We start from the raw sequence: 26,177 nt of genomic DNA, 5'->3' as shown, positions 1-26,177 counted from the left end.
TCAACTTCCAGAAGTCCCCAGCCAGCCTGGCTCTGTGGACTCCCAGAATACCCCAGCCAGCTGGGAGGCGACATCCACAGGTCTTCAAGTTGACATGGCTGGACACTCTTGGTAAGCGAAAGATGCAGATTGCTGATCAAAAGCAGTTAAGCTAGAATCCTAAAGTTAAACAGCTCCTGAGATTTATCGAGAGGCAACTGGGCTGGAAAATGAGGGACAAATTAACCCACTTATTGGGTTTCTATGGAAGGCCCATGCCAGCTCCCTCGCCTTGGGCAGCCAGTCCTGCGGCTAGCACAGGAAAAGCAGACCGTCTCAATTTCTTTAACTCAAACTTCTGGGGCTTGGAAACAAAAATGGCAGACTCTCCTGAGAATTTGGGTTTTATTGAAGTTGTATGTGTTTGGTCATGAAAAAAATCTCATGGAGGATGTAAATTTAATTCTGCTTTCTGAAGGTAATGCAAGAGGAAATACAGGTTAGATGACTGAAAACATATCCAAAAATTTTGCCCCCCAAAATAATTCAAACATTTACCCCACCCCTAATTGAGCACTTCTTTTAGTCTTTCAACAAGAGGGCAGGCACCGGTTTTTACCTTGTGCAGGTAGAGATTTAAATGCTAAAGAAACTCAAACTGGAAGAGGGATATCACACCAAAAGTACAACCTGCCCCTTCAAATCCTGGTCTTGAGGAGGATTTTATTACAGAGATGCTCTCAGATTCTATACATAGAGACAGAAAAAAAGATGCTTGCCAATAAGATGAAGAATGTTTGCAAATGGCCAATATGCAGGAATTTGACCAGAGGGAGACCTGGCATTGAGGAAACACAGCAAGAGGCATCTGGGCAGGTGCTGGGCATCAAGAAAGGGGACATAACGGAGCCCCAGCCTCACCTTTGCTGCTTGACCAATCAGCCTAATGCAGTCCCCATGCCAGACACTGGTTCCCTGAAGACCGACTTCCATGGGAGCAGAATTCCTGAAAGCCCAGAGGCTTCTCCCATGACACAGGGGTCAGCGGTGCTTGGGGAACAGGAAGTCGGGCATCCAGGGGGGGGGAGGGGACAGGACCAGCCACCTCGCCCCATTTTCCCTTCTTTTAAATCCATTCATTACAGTCTCCCCCCTTCCTCCTCCTCCTCCCAACGCCAGAGTAAAGGGAAAGGCTGGTAAAGTCAAGAAGGCTTTGGCACTTTAAGAGCCTTGAAAGGCTACTGGAAGGTCCCCCCGCCCCCCCCCCTTCAAGTCAGGTGTGCTTTAGAAGCCACTTGCAAAAGAGAAGCGGTTAAGGTGCGCAAGAGGAGGGCTCCCTTGGGAAGAAGCTGCATAGATGCTGTTTCCTCACATCCTGCCCAGAGCTTCAGCATGCCAGCTGGGCTTGGCCAAACGTGTCCAAGATCTGGACCAGTTGGGATCTTCTTTGGGTAGAAGATTCAGTCAGTTGATCACGTGTTCTGCCGGGAAAGTCGTTTTCTGAGGTCCGGAACTGCCACTTGATGGGCTTCCGACTGAGCTCTTCGACCACGGAGCACATCAGCCCCAGCCAGGACTCCACGAGGAGGAAGGGGAGACCAGGCAGGAAGCAGCCTCAGCCCAGGACGATCTTTCAGAGGCCACCAGCTACTTGATGCTGGCCAAGGCAGCTGCCCTCCGCTCTGTGTTCTGGAACAAGGCTCGGATGAGGTTCTTCACCTCGCTGGGGGAGAACTCGGTGGCAAGGGGCCCTTTGCTGCCTGCCCACCTTCAGAGAAGAAAGCAAAGGGGACAGCTGTGATTCCAGAAGGTGGGAGGAGGGATAGGGGGGGAGAGGAGGGCTCAGGGATGGGCAAGGCAGTCACTTTTTCCAGACCCCTTCCTACAGTCTGGTGGATTAGGAGGCTTAAGCCTTGTTAGGGCTTCCCCTGCTCACATCACGGATCCTTGCCCAATTTCGTCTTCCCTTCTCAAACAGAGATGCTTTTACGAAGGCAACAATCTCTTCTGCAAAATCGAGAACTCAGAAGAATCAAATATACCACAGCAGCACATAACTGTTGACACTTTAGCAGTCCAATTGGTTTGCCTAGATCAGGTGTCAGCAGCTGTAGACTCCAGATCCGAGAATTCCTGAGCCAGCCATGCTGGTTCAGGAATTCTGGCAGTTGAAGTTCACGGGTGGTAAAGTTACCCTAGCTGCCAACTCCTGGCCTAGATTAAACTTTCTGACTGGGAGGGAGCCCAGCAGAGGGAGAAGTCCCACCATCTCTGCCTCCTCTGGGTTCCGCTCCCCCCCACCCCCCACCCCAGGTGCAACTGGATGGAGGAACACGCTCACCGGTCCACAATTTCTTGCAGACTGGCCTGTAAGACCAACATGAGCTCCTGGAACATCATCCACTTGGGCACGTAAACGGGCACCTCCTCCTGGAAGTGCCGGTTCTCCTTTTCCTCCGGCAGGGGCACAAAGACCCGGGGGCCCTCGTCCACCACGGTCCTGCACAGGGCATGCAACCGGTCAGCATTCTCCGCGGAGATATCCTGCAAGGGAGGGGAGATGAACGAGGGAGGCAGAAAGGCTGGCCCCAAGCCTTCCAGGGTGGGCCTCCCTTACGCCCTGTCACCGAGAGCCACGTTCCCATAGGACCAAGTGAGCAGAGAGGCTGAAGCAGGAACGGTTTTCAAATGCACAGGAATTTAGTCTTGTCAAGGTCTCAATTGCTACAAAACAGGTAGTCCTCAACTTACAATAATAGAGCTTCCAAGTCCTGGCCACACTTTAGGATGGTTGTAAAGCAGGTCATCGTGTGACCAAATTGATTTTATGACTTTATTTTTGAAAGGGTTCACTAGCAAGCATTTTTTTACCAAAAACCAAAGGTCTTGGCTTCTACAGTAGCTCTCCACAATCTGGAACTGGTTGGGGATTATGGGAAATGAGGTCCAGGGCACCTGACTGCAAAGCCTTTTGGGCCACCATCCAATCCAATGACAGAAGCAACTCCAGAGGTGCTTCTCTTATGCGCCTGTCCCAAATGTGCTCTTTTTAACCATGCTGGGAAATGCACCTGGCAGCCCTCCAATGCAGAGGTGGTTTAGGCAAGGTTTAACTCACCATTGCTTCCACTTCTTCCAAAAAAACAACAAACAAAAAAACCCAGCCACATCCACCAGCTTAATTAAAACCAAGCCCCTTATTTGCCACACGCACATGGCTGTGATAAAACCATCCTTTTTAATGCAGCCCAGCTCTTTCCATGAATCCAGAAGGAATAATCCGAGATGCCGTCAGTGGAGGGAGACCATCAGGGGCTCTAGATGGCCAACTTTTAGATCTGGTGAGCCACCCCACCAAGAAGCAGAGCTGGATCTCCAGAAACATCGAGAATTCCCCGCCCCCCAATGCGGGGCTCCGTCCTCACCTCCAGAGCAACAATCCTGCTCGTGATTTCCACCAGGGCCGTGTTCAGCAGGGTCCCCATGGCCCGACAGTAGACGCTCACCGGTAGGACATCCTGCCAGATCTTGCCCAGTCTCTTCAGTTGGTGCAGAACCTGGAAGAGGGAAACGGCCCTTTCAGCCTCTGCCAGGAGCGGCCGACGGGGAGAGAACCCCTGAGCAATACGGCCACTTTGCGGGCAGGGCTGGGGGTGCAAATCAGTCCAGAGTGGAACAGCAAGGAGGGCAGAGCCCCCTCCTCCTCTGCTCTGCTCACACAAGGGTGCAGGGACATCTGTTGGAAAATGAACTGGCAGCGGGTTCAGGAGGAAGGAGGGGGGGACTCTCCAGCTGGACTGAAAAGAGGTGCTCAGTGGGGGGGGGGGGACTCGGGAATCCTTACACTGCAGAAAGCAGCAGAGAGGCCTGACCCCCCCCCAAAGAATCCCTGGAGCCTTACCTGACCATTCTCAAAGGAATGTGGTCAGTCAGTCTGGTAAGGCCCTTCTAACGTTAGCGAGGTAGTCCCCAACTTACAACCAGAATTGACCCCAAAAGTTATGTTGCTAAGTGAGACATCTGTGAAGTGACTTTTACCCCATTTTACCACTTTTCCAGCCACATTTGTTCAATGAATCACTGCAGTTCTTAAATTAGTAACACGTCGCTAAGTGAGTCTGGTTTCCCCGGCGACTCTGCTTGTCAGACGGTCGCAAAAGGGGATCGCATCACTCCAGGAGGCATCCAAATGTAAATCACGTGAGGCTGCAACGGTCGTAAGTGTGAAAAATGGCCGTCACTTTTTTTTCCAGTGCTGCTGTAACTCTGAGCAGTCACTAAGCGGACTGCTGTAACTTGAGGACTACCTGTACCAAGGAAGCTTGAGGCTATCAGCTGGTGCCCAACAGAAAGAAAGGACTTTGGCACACAATGCCTCATTCGGGGGGCAACTGGCCACAAGCATCAGTGCCTTCAAGGGCCAACGTGGAGCCTCCAGGAGCAGGAGCAGGATGCTGCAGGGAGGGACTGCATGAGGTGGGAGAGAGGGGCTGTTACATTCAGGCTCAGGGAGTGACCTCATGGAATCTGGGGGAGGGGGAGCTAATCTTCCAGGTTCCACCAAACCCTCCCACTCCTGACCTGACGGACAGCTTTGTTGGCCGCAGAGTAGTTGTCCTCGTCGTCCAGGCTGCAGAAATTCCGTGACAGGGAGAGCCTCTCCAGAAGCTCCTCCTTTTGAACCCGCATCTGGGTGAGGAAGCACCTTGTTCCTGGGGGGGGGGAGGAAGAGGCCAATGGCCCAGGTTTCCGGGGGGGGGAGGGAGAGAGGGGGGGGAGGGAGGGAGGGAGGGGGAGAGAGAGGGGGGTTTGCATCCTGGACTGCTTCACCAAAATACCACCAGAAAAGCTTCTTTTGTGGGCCGAGACCCCCACCCCTTTCGGGGGAACAGCCTAAAATCTGACCCAGCTCAGGCCTGGCACTGCTGAAGTACATTTTAATGCAGGGCTGCCCTGGGAGACTGTTTAGCCTGGGAGGCAGAGGAGCTACTTAAATGGCCCACAAGCCACATTCCCTTCAGGCTCACCCAGTTTCCTGAACCCGGGCACCAAGTCGACGAAGGTGGCCGTCCCATCACTCAGCCGGCTCCTGAACTGGTGGCCCATGGTCAGCAGGTGGTGGGCAATGTACATGCAATTGTTGTGGTGAATAGCGGCCAGCTGGGGAAGCTTCTGGAGGTTCTCTCTGGGTGGGCAGAGGAAGAAGAGGAGGGGGCTGCTCAGAGAACGCGGGGGGGGAGGCAATACATGTGGTCCTTGCCAGGTTACAGCAATTCATCGAATACGCTTTTGAGCAGTTATAAAGTCATTAATGTTTTAATATCTCCACAAATTTAAAAGGAGAACTCAACTGAGGCAGTCCTCTTGTAACAACCTGTTACTTCGTGACAATTCGAAGTCACGGCAGACTCTCCCAAAAGCTACTTATGACCCGGTTCCAGAGTTCTGATGCCCGCACACCCCCTGCGGCCACGTGACATTTCCAGCTTTTGACGACGGGCTCTTCTTTATGGCTGGCAGCAGCACTCTGCAGTCACACGACCACGTTCAACACTGTCTTTTGCCGGTTTCTGGCGTTTTGGGGGCCAGTTTCTGGCAAAAACATCCATAGGAATAAATGGATCTTCTTAACGACTATGGCGTTCGCTTAACGACCACCACACAAAAAAGTTGTAAAATCGGGTCCAGTCGTGTGGGTGCCTCGACTTACGACTGTCATGAAATTCCAGGTACTGTTGCGGTCGTAAGTTGAGGACTGCCTGTAATTCAACAGGCTAAATTGGAGCTCTGCCTAGCATCCCCCCCCTCACGGACGGCCATCACTCACTTATGATACATGGGCACCACGTCGCAAAAGAGATGGAAGATGTTGCGCACCAAGTAGAAGAGCTGGTTGCAGCTGCCGGAGAAGACGAGAGGGGATCCGGGTCACATCTACTTTTTCCAGAGCCCGAAAGGGGAGTTTGCCAGCTGCCTAAGCAGCCTGGGCTCAGCTCCCTTTGGATAGCCCAGAGGACCTCACAGGCAGAGGAAGAGTCTGCCGAGGCAATCCGGGGCAGCCTGCCTGCACCCCACCAAAGACCCAGCATCAAGACTGCCAGGGAGCGAGCGCTAGGGGGACACTCCACCCTGTCAGCCCTCACCATTGATCAGTGCTGGCTGATGCCTCCTGGAGGGTCTGATAGGCCAAAGCCATCAATCGGTGGACAGAGTCGCTGATGCGGCAGGTGGGGAAAGAGAAGGTGTGGCGGCTCAGCTTGGTCTTGTTCTCCAAGTTGGTCACCTGCTTGAGAAGCGCCTCGGGCCCTTCGGGCGGCTTTAACTGGTCCCCAGCTCCAGAGGCAGGCAGGGTGGGAAGCGTAACCACAGAGTCTGGGGTGACCTGGGGAAGACACGGGAGGCTCACGTGCCGCCGGGTTCCGTTCTGAGCATGGACCGTGACACCCCCCCCCCAAGGAATGATGCTGCTTTGGGGCCAAATTGAGGGTTGGCAAATGCCAAGGGCAGAATTGCAGGGGGCTTCTTTTTTCTCTCTCCCCGTCTCATTTTGCTCCACTAACTACCTGCCACCAGGTAATACAGCCTGGAAACAGGTGGGCAAAACAGACACGGACAAGAGGAAAGTGCGTCCAATTGCTTTCAGAGAACAACCACCTTGCTCTGATACCTTCACAGTGTTGTGTATTTCTGAGGTCATCAGGTTCCTGGCTGCCACGATGACATCCTGGCATTTCTTGTTGGCAAAATGGCAGTTAACATTGCGGGCGTAGGTCAGCAAGTCCACGGAGTTCTCCGGGAGGAACTTCATGTCTTTTAAGGCTTTTTCAAAGTCTTCTGTTGCTTTAATAACCTGCGGGGTGAGATGGGGGGGGGGGCATAAGGAAGCAGGTCAGCCAGTCCCCTGAGGTCAGCTGATGGGTGGATTCACTCTCCCCCCCTCAGAAACAGGCTGGCTGCAGTGATATTTAGCTCTCCAGCCCCACAAAGGCTCTTCCATGTTGCCGAGAATTCTTCAGCCACCTCGTTCTTTGAAAAGGCTACGGGTAGTCCTCAACGTACGACAATTGAGCCCCAAATTGCTGTTGTTAAGTGAGACCTTTGTTAAGTGAGTTTTGCCCCTTGGCTCAGTTGTTAAGTGAATCGCTTCAGTTGTTAAGTGAGTCGCACAGTTGTTAAGGGAATCCGGCTTCCCCTTGACTTTGCTTGGCAGATGGTCGCAAAAGGGGATCCCGTGACCCTGGGACACAGCAAAGGTCATAAATATGAACCAGTTGCCAAGCGTCTGAATTTTGATCACGGGATCGTGGGGACACTGCAAAGACTGTTAACTGTGAAAAATGGTCACCAGTCCCTCTTTTCAGTGCAACTCTGAACAGTAACTAAATGAACTGTCGTAAGTCAAGGACGGCCCGTATTAGGAAAAGCAGGTGCTAAAAAGCGTAACTTTCATTTCAATCTCCCGTGCAAACCTCCCCCTGCCTAATTTAAGAAGCAGCCCAGAGATCGGAGGTCGTGACACCCACCTCTGTGTACTGTGCAAGCTGGCTGCTGCTGCTGGGGATGGAGTGCACCAAGCAGTCGCAAATGAGGCAGTCGGACAGCTTCCTCCAAATCACACTGCTCAACACCTCGGCCAAGCCGGGCCAGGTGCTGTTTTCCTCCTCCTCTTCCTCGCAAGGGGCAAGTGGGGTGTCTGGAGAGGGGAGAATGCTCTGTGGCTCCTTCTGCAACCCCACCCGACAGGGGCCCCCTGTAAGCCAACAGGAGCAACAGCCCCCGTGGTCTTCCCGGGGTCCGTTTCCTACTGCCCCAGGCTCAAGGCTTTCTTCCAAGCCAGTGTGGGATGAGGTCCTTACCCAGCAGGTGTTGGTGGAGAACTTTGAACACCAATTGGAGCTTCGCAAACACTTCCAAGGGGGGCGGGTGGCCAAGACTGGAGCCCACTGACTCAAATTTGAGCGTGACGCCATCAGGCTGATCTTCCATCAACAGCCGTAAGGAGGGACAACAGATCAAAGGCTTGAGGATGTGCTTCAGCAGTAACTGTCCTGGCAAGAGGGAGAGGAAGGACAGTGAGCAAGGATCGAAGGATAGCGGTTTGATGGCACTTCCCAGGCGGCCTATGGCCTCCTTCTTTGCCTTGTCCTCACTCTGCTTGAAGGAAGGGGGCATTTCCCACAAGGACATCAGGTGGAGATTGGAAGAAGACGGGGGGGGGAGGGGGCTTCCTTTTGGACCAGACAAAAAGGAATTTTAAAGCACTGCCATCCCAAGAAGAGAGTGACAATATCAAAAGCATTTTTGGTATTTACTTAATCTCCTTCCCTAAGTGAGATGCTCCTTTGGACCACTCTGCTTTATAAGGCCATGAAAAATTATGCAGCTGTCCTGGATGGCCCATATAACACCAAGTGTTTCTGCCTCCGCTTATCTTCAGTTAACCGGACAGCACCAAGCTCTCTCCTGACCGTAGAGAGGAACAGGACCCCAGAGGAGCAGGCTATGGTTCAGGTGCCAAATTTAGAATATCTTTGTGCAGGACAAGAATGCAAAGTCAGAAATCGAACCTCTCTGACGCTCAGGAAGCTGCTGCTAGAGAGAAAGAACTTACCAAAATGCTTGAACTTCACATCCAGTTCTCCCAGAATGGCAAAAGCCTGCAGAACCGTTGAAACTCCTGGGTCTGTGGCAACATCTTTTCTGGGCAGACACAGGTACAACTCTGTTTGGGTAGCTGCCTCTGGACAGCTGAGTTCTAGAGAAAGAGAGTTAGAGCACCATCCAGATTACAGCAAACCATGGTTACAAAACTGTAAAAGAGGTGAAAAAATGGCAACCCGGCCTCTGCCCCCAATCTCTTGTCATCCTAAGCAAATAGCTGCAGCACACACTCCCCCACAGCCTTTAGGCCACCCCAGAAACAGCAAGTCTCTAATCAGAATTGCTCAGTGACACAGTTGAAAATGACTTTAGGGACCATCTAGACCAGGGCTTTTCAACCAGTGGTACGGGTACCACCTGTAGTACATTGGCACCTGGCAGGTGGTATGCGACCATCCTAGAAAAGTGGTAGTGGGGAAGGGGAATGAGCTGAACCAGTGGCAGCACCACACAAGCCTGAGCGAGAGATGGCTGGAGCTGCAGGGCTGTCAGGGCTCAGCGGAAGCGCCAGGATCAGTGCCAGGCTCCAGCTGGAGCTCAGCCCTGATCCTGGCGCTTCTGCTAAGCCCAGAAGAAGCGTCGATCAGCTGGAATGTTGCAGCATCTCCAGGGTCTTATGATTTACATTCAGGTGCTTGGCAACTGATTCATATTTATAATGGTCACTAGAGTCATGTGAAGTGACCAAAACTTGCTGCAACCACCCAGCAGACGGGGGGCAATAAAAACCAAACACCCGCCACCCCACCCCCACTGCCAATCCTCAACAGAAATGCTCACAATAATGAAAACTTCGGACAGGAGGAAGAGCACCACTGGTTGGGCAGGTAGGTGTCTTGTTCAGCTGTGGCTTGGGCACTTTTGCAGTGCCATTGTAACTTCAAACAGTCACTAAGCGAACTGTTGTAAGTTGAGGACTACTTGTACTTTATCAATTTTCTTTTTGGGGGGGGGTCATCAAGTTTTTGACACCTTGCTAGGCGACTGGTGGTACTCGGATGTTGCCATATCCTAAAAGTGGTACAATGGGTGAAAAGGTTGAAAAGCCCTGGTCTAGACCAGGAATCTCCAACCTTGGCCACTTTAAGACTTGTGGACTTCAACTCCCGAGGCTGGCTGGGGAATTCTGGGAGTTGAAGTCCACAATTCTTAAAGTGGCCAAGGTTGGAGACCTCCAATCTAGATTAACCCCTCAGCAGGAACGCAGAAAAGGGCCAACCAAATGGCCTCTGCACCTTGTGACTGGGGAAGTTTCCACACCACCATTCGCTGCCACTCCTGATCCAAAAGATACAGAATGTTTTGGGTCTGAATGGTGAGCTCCTGGCCGAGCGCCTTCAGAATCTTCAGCTCAAAGCCCCGACGAGACTCCATGGTTTTCAGGCTTCTCCGGGCCTGACAGGAAACAGGAAAAGGTTGCAGAGTCACACAAAGCCTGCCATGAGCCAAGCCATTCCACTGTAAAGGAGTCTGGAAGCAACCCAGGGAGGACATGAACAGTCCTCCATCCCCAAGAACTACCTTGTTCAGGTAGTTAGTTGCTGAGATGTACTTCTTCAGGGGCAGCAAGGTAGCGAACTGTTTGAGAGCAGTGTCGAACTGAAGAAAGCAGAAAAGAGGAATGCTGGTATCTCGGAGCAAGCCTCCAATCAATATAACCCAAAATGGGCACGCAGAGCTTCACCCTCTGGCTTACCTCCTGGAGCTGCTTCAGCACGCTCAGAACAAGTAGCTCTCTCTCCAGCTGCTGTTTCAGATCAGCAAAGTCTGCAATGGCCACGTTAACATCTTGCTGGACCTGTGGAAGCACCAGAGGTTAAAAACCCATTTAATTTCTTTGGTATACAAAAAAAACCAAAAAAAAACACCTGCTAGTAAGCATGGCGAGATTTCTGCGCGATTTTAGAATGCATTAACATACAACATAGAAAGGCTAGAGCAGTGTTTCTCAACCTTGACAATTTTAAGGCATGTGGACTTCAACTCCCAAAATTCCACAGCCAGCATTGCTGGCTGTGGAATTCTGGGAGTTGAAGTCCACATGTCTTAAAATTGTAAAGGTTGAGAAACACTGGGCTAGAGGAAGGAGGAAAAGAGCACTTTCACAACCTCATTATTTATTCATTCATTTGATTTATATGGCTGCCCATCTCAAAATAATGACTCTGGCGAATCTATATTTTAAAAAATATAAAAGGCAGGAAAAACTAAACACAGCAGTTGGGGTAAAAACGTCTCTCTCAGTAACTACGAATACAACGCATGACCAGGCTCAGCCCTCCCCCCTTCTACGGGGCTTCTTTAGCCAAGGCTAAAGTTCTTCCACATGGTCCTCACCTCATTCTCGATCCTGGATCTCAGCTGGTCGATGCCGGCTGCGAGTTCTTGCACTTGGCTCTCTAGATCCTTGGCGCTCTGCACGCTGGGCAGGAACTCGACGTATCTTTGGTTGATCATGCTGCAAACCTCCTCCTGGAAAGATGGGGGGGGAGGGGAGTAACCAGCAGGACTCCAAGATTAACATCAGGCCAACCATCAAGTCTCTTAGGGGGAGCCTGGAAACCCCCCCCCCCAGCATGTCCCCATGTGGCGCACTGGGGGGCCCTACCCATTATGGCTTTATACTGTAATGGCGAGTTGGAGAGAATCAAATACCTCCCGTGGACCAACAGGCCTGGTGAGTGGCAGCTGGCTCCCCAGTATCGACTAAAGGCGGAGACCATATTGGTTGGGAGGGATTTAGAAGAACACCACACCGTGTGGTGGCAGCCACTTGAACAGCGTGTGCATAGCGGTGTAGAAAGCAAAGGGAAGACTACTACACTATGTATTTCCCATGTTAATGGTGACAAAACAGGATCGCCAACATGATCGCCAACGTCCGATAACGGATATGGCACAAGAAGAAAAAGAAGAGCCATCAAGCAAACAACACCCCAATCCAGGAACTGCCAAACAAGCCAACGGTAAGCAGCCCAACCACAGACCCTCTAAGACAGTGTTTCCCAAACTTGACCATTTTAAGGCATGTGGACTTCAACTCCCAGAATTCCACAGCCAGCGTTGCTGGCTGTGGAATTCTGGGAGTTGAAGTCCACATGCCTTAAAATGGTCAAGTTTGGGAAACACTGCTCTAAGACCACCCATCCATCCCTGACAGGGCAAGTCACTAGAATAGGAACTGACCGCAAACAGCCCGCCAGCCCTGAGGTGGGGAATGAAAGGTCCGCAAGGAAAGCGCCCCGCTCAGGGAGCCCCCCGCCCTCCTCCTCTTCTCCCACAAACCCCCCCACTCCCTTCTAGCCCTGATGACGTCACCTACTTTGGGGCCGCGAAACGTCCGCTCAGGGAGCCCGGAGCTGCCCAGGCTCGCCTTCATCGGGGCTCTTTCGCCAGAGGTGAGCCAAAGGAGACCCCGGGGCCTTAGAGGCGGGGGGAGTCGCATGTCCGCAGCCCCGCCCGGCTCCTCCGCCGCCTACTCCTACTGCCGCCCGGGGCAAAAGGGGGCAATTCTGGGCGGGGGGGGGGAGGAAAGCCACGTGTCATCTCATGCACACGACTCTCCGCCTCGCGGGACTCCCGCTCCCCCCCCCCCGCGCTTCAACTCTGCACACGCTCAGGGGCCCGGCGCTCCCTCCCCTCCCTCTGCAGGCGCCCAGGGGCCGAAGGGAGCGGGGAGACTCCCGGGGGCGTGGCCCAGGTAAGTCCACCCCACCCCTCTCCACCCCGCGCACCTTGAGCTCCTCGGCCCGGCGGGAGAGGCGGGCGAGGCGGCCGGCCAGACCCTCCTTCTCCAGGCGCCCCGAGCAGGCCAGCACGGCCTCCACCAGCGAGGAGCCGCGCGCCGCCATCCCGCCGCCCTGCGCGGAGCCTCACGGGAAGGCGCGACGCGAGCGACGCCGACTACCGTTCCCGGCGTGCCCTTCGGCAGCCTTTTCCCCTCCGTGACCATGGAGTCGAGCTGGGATAGAGAAGGCCTGTTTCTGCCCCCCGCCAATAGTGGCGCTGGCTCCGCTTTTGAACCACAAAGTTGAAAGCCTAGAGGAGCTTCGGGAGGGTAGCTCTTGGGTTGCTGCCCCCCTGGAGGTGGAGCGGGGAACAGAGAAAGCGCGTCAATATATCTGTACATATATTCTGTTTGTGTGAGCGTGTGTATACCTGTACATGCAAATGCCTTTTCCTCAAGCAACCTTCAGGACTGAGTTGAACTACAGGTCTAATAATATTAGGAATTATGGTTTTTGTAGTCCAGCAGCTCTGGAGATCCCCTGCACAGCCCCCTAGCCTCAAAAGCCTTCAAAAAAAAAAAAAAAAGTCCCACTGGAAAAGAATCAGATTCCTCACTGCACTTTTTAAAGAGGCTTTTCAGAAATGATAGCCCAGCGTTGTTCTTAGTGCACTTAATTCACTTCCAGTTTCAGGGATGCATCTTGCAACAGGACCCAGCCTGTTTCTGATAAGATCCTTTGCTGGAGTGGAGTATCTTTTGGGTAGTGCCCGAGGTTAAGTCTGAGAAAAGCTACGAACAAAGAAACCTGAGAAATACGATGTGAGCCAGTTGGAACCAGAAGAGATGCTGGAGAAAACTGCACTGAGCAGGATGCAGCCCAGCCAGTAGAGCCACAAGCGGTGAGACCCCCGCTGAGGTGAAGTGGGGTGGCACATTATAAAAAGGAAGGGATGGATGAGGGACGTGCTTGGAAAACTCTCCCTCCACACCCGATCTCTGGTTTGGAATTCCTCTTCTCCACTCCTGATCAATCGCTTGGCACAGCTGGGTGAACGTGAAAGGGGAGTGCTAAACAAAACCTTGCCAGATTGCAATCAATAAAGCCAGGGGGATTAACAAAGAATTCCTTGTGTCACGTGGCATGATTCATTTGCCCAAACGAGATCACACAAATGTTGGCTTCTACGTGTCTGTGTGTTTCCCACAAATACAGGTAGTCCTCGACTTATGATCACAACTGGGCCCAAAATTTCTATTGTTAAATGAGACATTTGTTAAGTGAGTTTTGCCCCATTTTACGACCTTCCTTGCCACGGCTCTTAAGTGAATCACTAAAGTTGTTAAGTTAGTTGTGCTTCTCCATTGACTTTGTTTGAAGGTCACAAAAGATGTCAACATAATCTCAGGATGCTGCGACTGTCATAAATGTGAGTCAGTTGCCAAGTGGCTAAATACCGATCACATGACCATGGGGAGGCTGCAACTGTCCTAAGTGTGGAAAATGGTCATAAATCACTTTTTTAATGCCGTTGCAACTTCGAACGGTCACTAAACAAAGGGTTGTAAGTCAAGGACTACTTATACCCCATTGTTGACCATGGCTATGTCTCCAGCCACCTCAAGATGCTCCTCCCTGAGCTATGGAGCCACGGAACGCTTCAGGCAGAGGAAACCAATAAGATGTGCCTCGATGGGCAGTGATTGACTGGGAGACGTAATAGAAGGGACAAGCTCTGTGGCTCCCAAGTGCTCTGCGAGAAGGAACTTTATTGCTTTCCAGGGTCCTTCCTTCCCCTCCGGACAAAAGAAAAACTTGCTTACAATAATAACATGGACCCTGCAACAGGTACAGAAGGGGAGTTCGGAACCAAAGGCATCAGTTCGGCAAAAAAAAAAAAAACCAAAGGTAAGAGGCCCAGGTGGGCCGGTGGAGAAAGGGGTTGGGGGCAACACCCACCGTGAGCTCCTATGGCACCATAAAAGATGAAACACATTCATTGCCGTGGCCAGGCCAGTGGCTTAGGATGCTGCAGCACAGATACCTGCAAGGTGTGGGGCACAGCAAAAAGGACCGAGTGGCCTGCAGAACACGATACAAGTTAAGTCCCGGTTTTCCCTGTGGCAAAACAAATAAACACGTTTCAAATAACTGTGGACTAGTTCCACCACTTTGGACAAGGACAGGCATGCCTACAAAAGTAGTTCAACCTTTTTTGTTTTTAAAGTGCAACAGGTTCCACGTGCGATCTCTGCTTGCAGAAACCACAATTCCTAGACAATCCCCTGGGAGTGCAACATGGATTCTGGAATGTTTCCAGCTCTGAGTGGGAAGGGTGGTGATTGGAGGACTAATCCAAAGTCATGACTGCTTTAGTCAGGAGTTTTTGATCTGGATCCCAAATGGTATCCAAACAAGACAATGCTCTGCTTTACATTTGATTCCGCCCTGGATTGCAACACAACCACGCTACGAGGAAGCGATGCGCAGCTGTTTCCTTTCCTCCTTGTTGGTTCACAGAAGCTAAGAAAAGCTGATTCAAAATGCTTAGAGTCTGGTACTATGGTTCCAGTATTCATTGCTCCTCTTCTCCGTGAAGTTGGAGCAGCTTTTCTCGTTGGGACAGCCCCCTCGTTGGGCTTCATGGTTGGGCTCTACTGAACCACAAGGCTGGGCCAGATGATCCCAGTAGAAGTTCAATGTTGATTGCTCCTGATTCTCCATCTCCTTCACATTGTAGATCTCACGTGCGCTCAGCAGCGGCGTCTGCACCTCAAAAGTCTTCTCAAATTTGGTGTAATCTACGTGGAAGACACCTTTTTCCAGGGTCATGCAGGGCTCAAAGCGATGGCCCCAGAGAATTTCATTCTCGATGTACGATGTCCTGGCTTGACATGTCATTCCTAAAATAAGAGAATGTGAAAAGGCAAGATACAGCAAGGAGGGGGGGGGGAGTATGGAACAAATTTAACATTCATTGTGTAGGAGATGACCAGGCTGGGCCAGAGGGAGGTCTCCCCTCACCTCCTGATGAGTTTCCAAACACAATTCAAGGTGTTCTGCTTATATTTAGAGTCTTATTTGGCATATTTTCCTTCCTCTCGTCCTGACTAAAGACTGCCAATCTGGGGAAAATCCCCCTCCCCAAAAGGTGCTTTGTTTGGTCTGGGCTGAGCATGTTAGAAAAACCCAGGTTTTTCTTGTGGGTTATGCAGTACCCTCTCTAGGTAAAGAAATCTTGGCGTAGTACAATATATAATCCGCATAAAGGATGGGGGGATGTGGTGGTGACTGGATTACACGTGGATTGTGTGCAAATGGTGCCAGAATTGCACCTGAAATCAACATGGACTCTGTAAAGAGTACAGACAAGAGCAACAAAGATGATTAGGGGGCAGGACGCTAAAATATATGAAGAATGGTTGCAGGAATTGGGCATGTTTAGTTTAATTGAAAAAAAGGGGCTAGGGATGATACGATAGCAGTCTTCCAATATTGGAGGGGCTGCCCCAAGGAAGAGGGGGGGTCAACCTATTCTCTTGTCCTGAAGGCAGGACAAGAAGCAAAGGATGGAAAATAATCAAGGAGAGAAGCAACCTGGAACTAAGGAGAAACTTCCTGACAGTTAGAACAATTAATCAGTGGAACGACTTGCCTCCAGAAGTTGTAGGTGTTCCATCACTGGAGGTTTATAAGAAAAGACTGGACAACCATTTGTCTGAAATGGTATAGGGCTTCCTGCCTGAGCAGGGGGTCGGACTAGAAGACCTCCAAGATCCCTTCCAACTCTGTTATTCTGTTATTCTATTCTGTTATTCAACATCTGGATTCCCTGAGGTTACATGTATTATGAAGGTAGCTCTGAAACTTTAGAAGTGATAGCCATGATAGGCTTCCAAACCACACATCACAACTGAGACTACAATCTACAAAGTCTTTCCTACAGGAGGCCATTGTGTGACACACTCACCTGTGGCTTCCACAATGCCTTCGAGGATTATGATGATTTCAAACTGCTCCCTCTTCAGCGCCTCTGCAGACATCTCCCAGAAAGGGCTGACCTCGTTGATGATGTGACAAATTATCTGGGGTTCCACCAGGAAGAGACGGTCCTCCCCAGTGCCATAGCCCAGATTCAGTTCTGATTGGTCGAGCGGGATGAACTCTCCTTCCTTGGTTTGCCTGGATTTAATGAGTTTGCCTCTTATTTTTGCGTCCACCATGTGACTATCTCGAAGGTCTCCGATGCGGAACATGAGACAAAGCTTCTCATCCCGGCTGGAGATCACACACTTCTTGCTGAAGATTAAGGTCTGGGCACGCTTTTTGGGTCTGGAGATCTTGACAAACATGCATCCCACCATGAGGGCATCTATCATGGAGCCAATGATGGATTGGGCCATCAGTAAGAGGACTCCCTCAGAACAGTTGGCTGTCACAATGCGGGAGCCGTAGCCAATTGTGCGTTGACTTTCCACCGAGAACAGCAAGGCTGAGATGAAGTTATCGATGTTCTCGATGCAAGCCTTCCATTCAACATCCCCAATGTGGTTGATGTCGTCTCGTATCCAGGCATCCAGGTAATACGTGATGCCGAAGACCACCCAGGTAATGATGTAACACATGCTGAAGATGAAGAGGAACCAGCGATACTTGAGATCCACAATGGTGGTAAAAATGTCAGAGAGGAATCTTTTCTTCTCCTGAATGTTGCCTAAGCTGACCTTGCACTTCCCGACTTTGGTCACGTAGCGCTGCCTTTGCTGCTTATTTCTCCCCACGAACTGCCGGTCGTCGTCAATGAGTTTGCAGAGTTTGCTCTGTGCTTTCTCCGAGGTGGGCATCGATATGACGCTGCGGGTGAGGGTCTTGCTCCGGGAAGAGCTGATGATGTTGGGCACGCTAAAAGCATGCTGAGGGCAGAGCTGAGCGTTGAACTCCCGCAAGAGAGAAGGGGGCAGGGGGTCGGTCCGGGAGGGCCAGCAATACTTAGGCAACTTGTCTGTGCTGTTGGAGAAAGGAGGCTGGTGTTTGGGAGGCCCAGCTGCGCTGAAGCTGGCCTGTTCCACCATGCTGAGTCTTTTCTGCAGAAGGACGGACCTGACGTTGGACACATGCGAACTGCAAGGTACAGGGTGATAGTTGCAAGAGAGAGCACTTCTGTCGGCGCTCACGGTCGCTGCTGGCTGCTGGCTCATGTCTAAAGGTGTCATTTCAGGCTGTGGGGGGGGAGAAAGGACAGGTACTCCTCGAGTTTTGACCACAGCTGTGCCCAAATTTTCTGTCACTAAGCGAGACATTTGTTGAATTTCGCCCCATTTTACAACCTTCCTTGCCACAGCGATTAAGTGAATCGCTGCAGTCATTAGGTTAGTTAACACAATTGTTCAGTGAATCTGGCTTCCCCCTTGACTTTGTCAGAAGGTTGCAAAATGTGATCATATGATCCCGGGACACTGGAACCTTCGTAAGTACATGCCAGTTGCCAAGCATCTGAATTCTGATCACGTGACCCTGGCGATGATGCCTTGCTTGTTGAAAAATGGTCCTAAGTTACTTTTTCCAGTTCCATTGTAACTTTGAACGGTCGCTAAATGAACTCTTGTAAGTCGAATCCTCTTAAAAGCCCCTCTCCCGTGACTTGATTTCCTCCTCCAAACTGGGCTATCCTGAAAGTTTTTGACTAAAGCACAAATGCTCTTTTTTTTAAGTTTAAGAACAATAGTCCATTCCCTCTTGCTGACCAAGTATCGGTCAAATATCTGAACCTTCCTGTAATATTTCTCAAAATTGGCAACTTTAAGGTGTGTGGACTTCAGCTCCCAGAATTCTCCAGCCAGTGTGAGAGGAAAAGTCTATGCATATAAGTTGCCAAGGTTGAGAAACTCTGCATTAACGTCTAAGCCAGAGAGAGGTGGCTGGTCGCCCATGCAACTGAATCTAGTTCCAACCTGCCTGATTAATATAAATTGGAATATATATATATATATAAATAAATATATCAATAAATAAATAACTTAATTGTACTATTGCCACACATATTCTCTAAGCCAGGTTACTTTAAGAGGAACAATCCTGAGATACCGGCAGTCACTGACAAGAAAATGAAAAATTGAAATGGAATGAAGATCTGGAGCGGAGGTTTCCAACCTTGGCCACTTTAAGACTTGTGGATTTCAACTCCCAGAATTCCCCAGCCAGCCATGCGTGGAGTTGAAATCCACAAGTCTTAAAGTGGCCAAGGTTGGAGACCCCCGATACAGGGTTACCTTGGAGACTCTTCAGCTAAAGGGAATGGCATCCAGACAGAGGCGCTTGGCAACATTATTCACGCACGTACCTTCGGAGAAGAGGCCCCATGGCTATCTGTTTCTGTGGGAGGCCGTGGAAGAGAAGCCAATATGTACTTTGCAGTGGGGATCTTAGCTGGGGGAATGGAATTCCTGCGGACCCTGGATTCATCGTACTTCAGTGGCTCCTCTCCGCTGTTCTTGTAGACGTAAAGATTGTCATCAAGCTGCAATTCTATGTTGCTCCTACAATTAGGTAGCACCATGGCTACTTCAGATCAAAAGGTGGTCTAATCCCAAACATCGTGTTTCCTCCAAGGAGGGAGCCTTTCAGGGAAGATCAGAAAAGAAGAGGCAATGAAGAGAAAATTGCCATTTGAATATGGGCAATTCAAATTCATTCTTTTTCAGGCACCATCAAGTTGTCTTACCAGTTTTTGAATCAGATTTATGGTGCTTTATTCAGAAAACAGATTTAAAGCCGTTCAAACATTTCAGGATTGGGTTTTACCAAGTATATAGGTTGATTATGGAGAAAGTGACAAGGATATAAAACAAACCAGAGATCGGTAACTATGAACCTAAGTAAATGTAGCCTTAAAATGGGGCAGAATAAATTTGAATTTTTTATTTCAGTACCAACTCTCTTATCAATGCCCCAAATGGCAGCTGAGGGACATGAAACATTCAGTATAGAAACAAACATTCACGTTGTCAAAAGCTATATACAGTTTTGAGGCTTCCTGATAATTAGGACATTTCTATCCTTTGTCCAATTTTTGACAACTATTGTGTGGAGTGATGGATTTGTAGTGTCTCAGCCACTGCGTACAATAATGGAGTAGTTCATCAACATCTTGAGGAATACTGGTTCCTCAGGCTTGACCTATTGAACTATCAAGAGCACCCATACTGATGAACAGATAATAAAATAGTATCGTCCTACTGTTGTAGAAAAGAAAGTTCGAGTTGAACAAAATGGACCAGGAGATCAATATTCAAATACTTGTAAGCCAAGAGCACCTACAACTCTGACACCCCAATTTTATCCCAGAAACACCATCTAGGACAGGAGTGTTAAATACTCATCTTTCAAGGCAGATTAGGCTTTCAATCCGGATAACTGTATGCTTACCTACAGAACAAAATGTTGGCCCTGGAGGAGCAGAGGGCTGTCAAAGTAGGTTGCTTATTTCTGTGCCTACCTCGTTGGGGTAGCAGGGATCACCCAGAGCAAAAAAGACTGGATCCCAAGCAGTCAAAAAATCTAGGAAGAATGTTGAGATTTCCCGCCCTTTTAACTGATCGGTTGCTACAGTTCGGCTGTGCGTGGATGCCTGCGTTCAAAGTTGCGTTGGACCGTCCACGGGTTAAAATAATGGGTTTAAAATATGGCTATTTGGTCACATTGGGTGAGAGTATGGGAGACAGACTGATTTTTATATAACGTTCCCTTGCATGTTATTGATGTTTGTACTCCGTTTGCCTAGCCGCCCATCTCAAACCAGTGACAGTGAGTGACAGTGAAGAGCAGATGGCAAAACCAATTTCATGCCAGAGGAGCAGTTCACAGATGGTGAGGGCAATAGATTCTCGGCTCTCTTGCTCTGGATTTAAAGCCCTCTGGGCATATGCCAGGTGAAGAAGAGGGGCCAGGATTTTTCTTCCTGGGGGATGGATTCATCCAGCAGTCAGGCAGGCACACAAATGCCTTTAGGACTTTTTTTGTACCTTTTTTTCTTTCAATATCCTGCCATTGTTTGGATTCGTTTGGGGTGAGAGCTTTCTTGGCTTAACCTCTGGGTAAGGAAGTCCCTTCCCCAAAAAACCCAAAGCCAAGCAACTGGAGAATAGGAAATAACAAATTGCCGTTTTATGAACTCATCCTGCAGGAGCTAGGATGATGCGGCTGCTTTGGCTACATGCAGGAAGCCATATCATTCTGAGGGCCGGGAGTCTGGAAGGCGATGGGACGATGCCCAGTCTAGCCTTCCCCGTCTGGTAGCCTCCGTTGTGTTGGGACAGCAACTGTTAGAACTTCCAGCCTAGAGAATTCTGGAAACAATTGTACCAACAGAGTCAGGGGGCTTCAGATGGGGCATAGCTGACACAAACCATCCCAAACTCAGCTCTGTATTTTACACCAGCTGAAGTTTCAGAAGATTCCTCAAGGGCATCATGGATGAACATGGAGGACAATGACAGGAACGGCCATTTTGGGCTGAGGAGGAGGCAACCAAAGTGGAGTCAAAGCTCTGCTTCCGGAGGTATCCCAACCAACAAATAACTGTCTTTTGCCAGAGACAGAATTCTTTGAGGTAACCAAAATAGCAGCGACACCAAGGAAATAAATGGGGAAGAGGTGGAGATCCTCTCTCTAACTAAAGCAACTAAAGGAATACAAGGAATTGCCAGGGGAACCCCAGACTGGAAGAAGGATCCAAAGAGATATCTTTAGCTCAAACTGTTCTAATAGCAATAGCACTTAGACTTATATACCGCTTCACAATGCTTTACATCCCCCTCTAAGCGGTTTACAGAGTCAATCTCTTGTCCCCAACAATCTGGGTCCTCATTTTATTGACCTTGGAAGGATAGAAGGCTGAATCAACCTCTAAACTGAAAGGAATCAGGAAGCAAGGTTGTATATATCAATTTACATGGCAAGCAGCCCCTTCGGCCTCTACTTTCTATCCTAGACATGGCTGGTGTTATATGGTGCACCTACCTCATCTTTCCTGCAAGATGTGATTTGAGGGCCAGGCCAGGCAGCTCCAAAGTTACCGGGAGGCCTCTTGTTCTGCAGAATCTCCCCTGCTGGTCTTTCTTTGCGACTCCAGGGCCGTCCAGTTGGGCTCAAGACCAGGATGTCAACTTAAGACACATCCCTCTGCCTGAAAGATTTCCATCCATCCTGGAAGGATAAACCTTCTCTTTCTCCCATTCAGAGCCTTCAATATTCACAGAAGTGAGGAAGAGAGCCAGAAAACCGCCTTTCAATTCAGCCTTGCAAGGAGAAGGTCATCAGTTAATCTGCTTCAATGACATGCAGAATTATCTCAAGATGATTTAATCAGAGGGACGCGGGTGAGGAGGAGGAGGAGGAGGAGGAGGGGGGGGACTGCTGGGTGGGAGACTAAAGTGTCCACAGGGTTAATCTGCCAGCACTTCTGTCCTGGGAAGAAAGGTCCATGGGGAGAAGAACCCACTTCTCCTCACTTTTGCCCCCATTTTCCCAGGCTTTGCAAGAGACATTGACGTCTGTGGGACACAGAAAATGCCGAGTGAGAATGACTGCATACAGGAAAGGAAATACCGGGAATAAAATAAAAAAAGAGGCAATCTCGAGAAGAAAATTGGAATTCACCCTGAGTTTCATCTTCTCCACCTCGAAAATTCCTGAAAAACTCCTAACCTGTGGAGAGATTAAAGTCTAATTTTACACCTACACCTGCCTATAAAGGAATTTGAGGAGATGCACACCCAGGCAAGGCTAGGGAGAAGAAAAACCAGTTAACCGAAACGCTTCAGCCTAATCCCCACGAGGGATTCCAGATAGAACATTTGAATGACAAAACCATGATGTGGTGAAAACTTTGGCAAAAGACACAGCAGACTGAGGATCCCCATGAGACTCTCCGTGACTTAATTTCTCATCCAGGACCATTTCACAACTTCTTTCCCTCTTGCAGGCTTTAGGTAAATTTAGGCAATTTTTCCTGCTAAATTCTTAAAACAAGCAAATTAAACACATCTCTGAACACGGGGAACAGAATCACCATCTTGCTCCCCAATTTCATCAGCTTCAGATCCTCAACCCTCTAGGGATAGTCCCTGGTCCTACATGGATACTTCACAGGAAGGAACCCGTCCTAAGAAGGGTCAAGAGGATCCATCAGGAATCAAGCGAGGCCTTGACTCTGTTGAAATTAATATGGAAAGTGGAGAAGATTCTGGAGCGGTGTTTTTCAACCTCAGTAACTTTAAGAAGTGTGGACTTCCACAGTGGGAGTTGAAGTCTACCCCTCGTAAAGTTGGCTGAGGTTGAGAAACCTTGTTCTAAAGATTCCTTCACTTGCCCAGATATGAAATGGAGCAGTATTTTTCTAAGAAGTCACCATGCCAGGCGAGACTGGCATTTTGTCAGCCTTGCAAGGTCCATTTTTCCTTTTCTCTTTCACCTGTCCCTTCAGCAGGAGCCTCTGGGTCCTGAGACTGAGATGGTCCGTGTGCCCTATTGCCACACCTTAGCCCAGTCCTATAGGAAGGGCTTAGGCAATGCATTTGAGCAATTTATGGGTCAGGGGAGGGAGTCAGCAAAATGCCTTCTGCCCCATGCATGTTCCGTCTCTAAGAACCAGTGTTTTGCCCTGGAGCTTTCTTGCAATTGGAGATGGTGCTAAAGGCTTTAATATTAAATCCTGTCCAGTCTAGTAAGAGGGCAAGCCAATAGGGTTGCAGCAAAACCTTGGCTGATGTGACTTGGTCCATTTTTGCAATGAAACGTGTTGATAAAAAATGAAGAGGCACCTTGGCACATCTAGATGAGGCAGAATGGTGAGCTTGGATGCTCTACTAATGCCTGACTGAAGGAAGCTGCACAGGAAGAAACAGAGTGCTCAACCTTAGGAGTTGAAGTCTGACAAGACCCGTGGAGACCCTCAGCAGCCCCTCCTGACCTAAGCCACAGCTGGAACCCTGAGTTTTCTCTTTAAAACAGGAATCAACCCAAGGGTGCAACTTTACAATCCCTCCTGAAGGGATTTCCCAGTTTGAGTTGGGCTTCCCTTGTCCAGGACAGCTGCCCTCCCTCTTTTTCCACCAGGGAGGTATGCATTTCTGGTTGCTACCACACCAAATTCTGGCTCCTGAAATAAACACCAGTCCAAGCTTCAAATTGCAAGAAACAAGGAAGTTTGTTGCTATGTGGAACCTGCATTTAAGGGATATCAGAAACCACTTTGCATCTGGTGAAGGGGGGGGGGGAAGAAAGGTAAAGACGCTATGAAGTCACAGCCAATCACTGTTCTAAATCCAGGCGCCAAGGAGAAGAAAGCCACCAAGCTGTAGTCAAACCTTCCTGGGGAAGCCTCGAAATAGCAGTGGTTAACCCACTGGTTATAAATAGCTGTTGAGCCCCTGTTGTAAACGGCTCAAGGTTTATTAATACACACAGGAAATCTTAATTACTTTGACGGTGCTCTCAGAGAAGAAGTAGCAAGTGGCCTTTGCTGCAATCTTAACTTCCATTCAAGGCACTCCAAGTTGCAACATACCGTACCTTATTCCTGAGAAAGGGCCCTTGTAAGTCCAGTATCAGTATGTCTCAACCTTAACAGCTTTCCAGTGCCTGGATTTCAACTCACAGAATTTCCCAGCCAGTATGTTGGGAGTTGAAGCCCAGGCATTTTAACATTGTCAAGTCGGTCCTATAGACAGAACTCCAGGTTGAATCATTAAGCCAAGTTTGCTTCATCAAGAGTTCATTGCTAATACTTGGAGGTATGGATGGTTGTATTTTCCTGTAAGGCTACCCTTAGAGGCAGTCGTTAGTATCCATGAACTCTCAGACAGACTAGGATGAATGGATTTGATCCACTATTGGCTTTTCTTGGAGTAGACTCAATGAAATCAATGGGATTCAAGGGTTAATTCAATTCTAGTTGATTTATATATGGGTCTGCTCTGGGTATGATTCAAGCTGTCCTCTCTGTTCATTCCTCAAGATCTAGTGCTACTAACAGTGCTGTGTTTTCCTCTTTGCATAAGTCATCCTGTGCCCTGTTGAATTTCATCATCCACTTGTTCTGCCACTCCTGAATTTTGGACCCAGGTTTTGGGACAACTGGTTGAGTTGACCTGAAATTTATTTTTCTGTTTGCATTGTCACAATATGTCTTGAAAGATGCCAGCCTCTCCCTTTGGTTCCGTGAATTTTTATACCATTCAGGTTTCTGCACTCGTGTTTGAGTTATCTCCGGCTCAGGTGAGCCAGGGAGCTGTGCTGGCATCATCTGCCTAGGTCAATGTTGCATTTCAGGGCCTGGGATCTGAGTGAGACTCTTTAACTGTTGGAGTAACATTAATTGTCCTGTTGCTGTTGTTATTGTGCTTTTCAAGTGACTAACCAGTATGTAAAGGGAGCTGGATACGAATTGGGTTTTGCTTTAATTTGTTTTAAAACAATGAAAGAAGAAATCACTGCACAAAAGAAAAAAAAAGCAGAGAAAAGACATTGTCAATGGGAAATAAAATATTGGAATATGTTAACAATGCTGTACAAATAGTCCTTGACCTATGACCACAATTGAACCCAAAACTTTTGTTGCTAAGCGAAATATTTGTTAAGCGAATTTTGCCCCATGTTACAACTTTTCTTGCCACAGTTGCTAAGTGAATCACTGCACTTGTTAAGTTAGTGATAGGTTGTTAAGTGAATCTGGCTTCCCCATTGACTTTGCTTGTCAGAATTTCACAAAAGGGGATCACATGACCCCAGGACGCTGCGACCATCATAAATACAAGTCAGCTGCCAAGCATCCGAATTTGGATCATGTGACCCGGGGGATGCTGCAACAGTTGTAAGCGTGAAAAACAGTCATAAGTCACTTTTTTCAGTGCCCTTGTAACTTTGAATGGTCACTAAATGAACTGTTGCTAATCGAGGACTGTACATCCTTTGTTCCTATCACTGGTCCTTTGATTTGAAAAAGTTGTCCCTATTTGAGAAACAGTTGTAAGTTGTAAGAAATGGCCACTCTGACCTTGCACCTTCTACGTTTTTCTTGGGAAAAAATGTGGGATTTAGTCTTGACAGCAAAGATTAGCAGCAAGGGGTAAAGTGGTTTGGTTAGAGGAAGCAGATAATGAAGGTATGTTTGTTCTCCTGCTGAATGGATGCTAACTGCTAGAAGTATAATTACCTGTGCCGAATATGGAAAGACCGGGGCAGGCACACCCAGAGAGAGAAAAACCGGGACTAACTCCCTGCTCAAAAGCTCAAATAAGCACTCACCTTAACATTATAAACTGGACCTGGGAGCCTTTTTCCTCAACAGAAGCAGCCAGGAATCCCACAGGAGCCAACTATTCCTTCCAGCAATACATTCAAGATAACTTCTTTGCGTCGCCATCATCAATCGCAATGTTATGGTTTCTGGTAACTGGAAAAAGCGCCTCTCAAGTGGCTTTTTGCTGCAAGAAAAGCCTGGAATTTGTCCCTGAATCATCTTTCAAGAGAGATCAGCTGTGGAGGGTGCAGGTTTTATTTTGTGCCTAAAAGAAAAGAAGATACGGTGGTTGGTTTTTCATGAAAAGGTCATAGGAATTATTTTTCTTTTAAAAAACTGAAAGGTGAGGTTTTCTTTTCTACTTACTTATTTATAACCGATGTTAGCCTTGAAGAAGTACCAGAATTCCTTCCAATCTAAAGATCAAACTCCTGGAAGAGGAAATACATTAGCAGCGGCAACAGCATCTTATTTTGTAACAGAAGAAAGAGAGTAGGAAAGAGACAGTA

At 49.0% G+C, this 26,177-nt stretch overlaps 2 protein-coding genes across 4 annotated transcripts; both read right to left on the bottom strand.

Moving 5' to 3' along the window:
• Positions 1 to 367: 367 nt before the first annotated feature.
• Positions 368 to 12,538, bottom strand: ZW10 (zw10 kinetochore protein). Its single transcript, XM_039350512.1, has 16 exons — positions 12,375 to 12,538; positions 10,978 to 11,112; positions 10,337 to 10,438; positions 10,162 to 10,239; positions 9,876 to 10,035; positions 8,591 to 8,734; positions 7,836 to 8,027; positions 7,503 to 7,672; positions 6,647 to 6,829; positions 6,123 to 6,361; positions 5,807 to 5,878; positions 5,007 to 5,164; positions 4,561 to 4,691; positions 3,405 to 3,536; positions 2,321 to 2,523; positions 368 to 1,747 (listed from the first exon to the last, which is right to left on the bottom strand). Exons 1-16 carry the CDS (start codon positions 12,489 to 12,491, stop codon positions 1,627 to 1,629), a joined length of 2,337 nt encoding a protein of 778 aa, XP_039206446.1. The 5' UTR covers positions 12,492 to 12,538; the 3' UTR covers positions 368 to 1,626.
• Positions 12,539 to 14,117: 1,579 nt separating this feature from the next.
• LOC120311247 (G protein-activated inward rectifier potassium channel 4-like) lies at positions 14,118 to 25,812 on the bottom strand. 3 transcript variants are annotated; one of them, XM_039350508.1, is made up of 5 exons: positions 25,674 to 25,812; positions 21,387 to 21,609; positions 18,709 to 18,985; positions 16,339 to 17,587; positions 14,118 to 15,271 (listed from the first exon to the last, which is right to left on the bottom strand). In XM_039350508.1, the coding sequence occupies exons 3-5, from the start codon at positions 18,922 to 18,924 to the stop codon at positions 14,916 to 14,918; spliced, it is 1,821 nt and encodes a 606-aa protein (XP_039206442.1). In that variant the 5' UTR covers positions 18,925 to 18,985; positions 21,387 to 21,609; positions 25,674 to 25,812; the 3' UTR covers positions 14,118 to 14,915. The 3 variants fall into 3 exon arrangements, with proteins under 3 accessions (XP_039206442.1, XP_039206441.1, XP_039206444.1); XM_039350507.1 differs by having other exon boundaries at positions 21,387 to 21,664; positions 25,674 to 25,809; XM_039350510.1 differs by lacking the exons at positions 21,387 to 21,609; positions 25,674 to 25,812 and adding an exon at positions 19,794 to 21,350.
• Between the last annotated feature and the right edge of the window lie 365 nt (positions 25,813 to 26,177).

This window comes from Crotalus tigris, unplaced genomic scaffold, assembly GCF_016545835.1.
Source record: "Crotalus tigris isolate CLP2741 ecotype Arizona unplaced genomic scaffold, ASM1654583v1 scf7180000018340.3345759, whole genome shotgun sequence".
NCBI lineage: Eukaryota > Metazoa > Chordata > Lepidosauria > Squamata > Viperidae > Crotalus > Crotalus tigris.
This window is presented reverse-complemented; position numbering and strand designations above follow the sequence as displayed.

Bases quoted from the DNA above. Each gene is read 5' to 3' on its own strand.
- ZW10 (XM_039350512.1), bottom strand. From the start codon at position 12,491: ATGGCGGCGCGCGGCTCCTCGCTGGTGGAGGCCGTGCTGGCCTGCTCG. The intron at 6,830-7,502 runs GTGGGTGTCACG...CTCACCCCGCAG, and splicing joins AGCTTGCACAGTACACAGAG to GTTATTAAAGCAACAGAAGA. The intron at 5,879-6,122 runs GTGAGGGCTGAC...CTTCTCCGGCAG, and splicing joins TCAGCCAGCACTGATCAATG to CTGCAACCAGCTCTTCTACT.
- LOC120311247 (XM_039350508.1), bottom strand. From the start codon at position 18,924: ATGGTGCTACCTAATTGTAGGAGCAACATAGAATTGCAGCTTGATGAC. The intron at 17,588-18,708 runs GTACGTGCGTGA...CCCCCCCCACAG, and splicing joins ATGGGGCCTCTTCTCCGAAG to CCTGAAATGACACCTTTAGA. The intron at 15,272-16,338 runs GTGAGTGTGTCA...CTCTTATTTTAG, and splicing joins AGGCATTGTGGAAGCCACAG to GAATGACATGTCAAGCCAGG.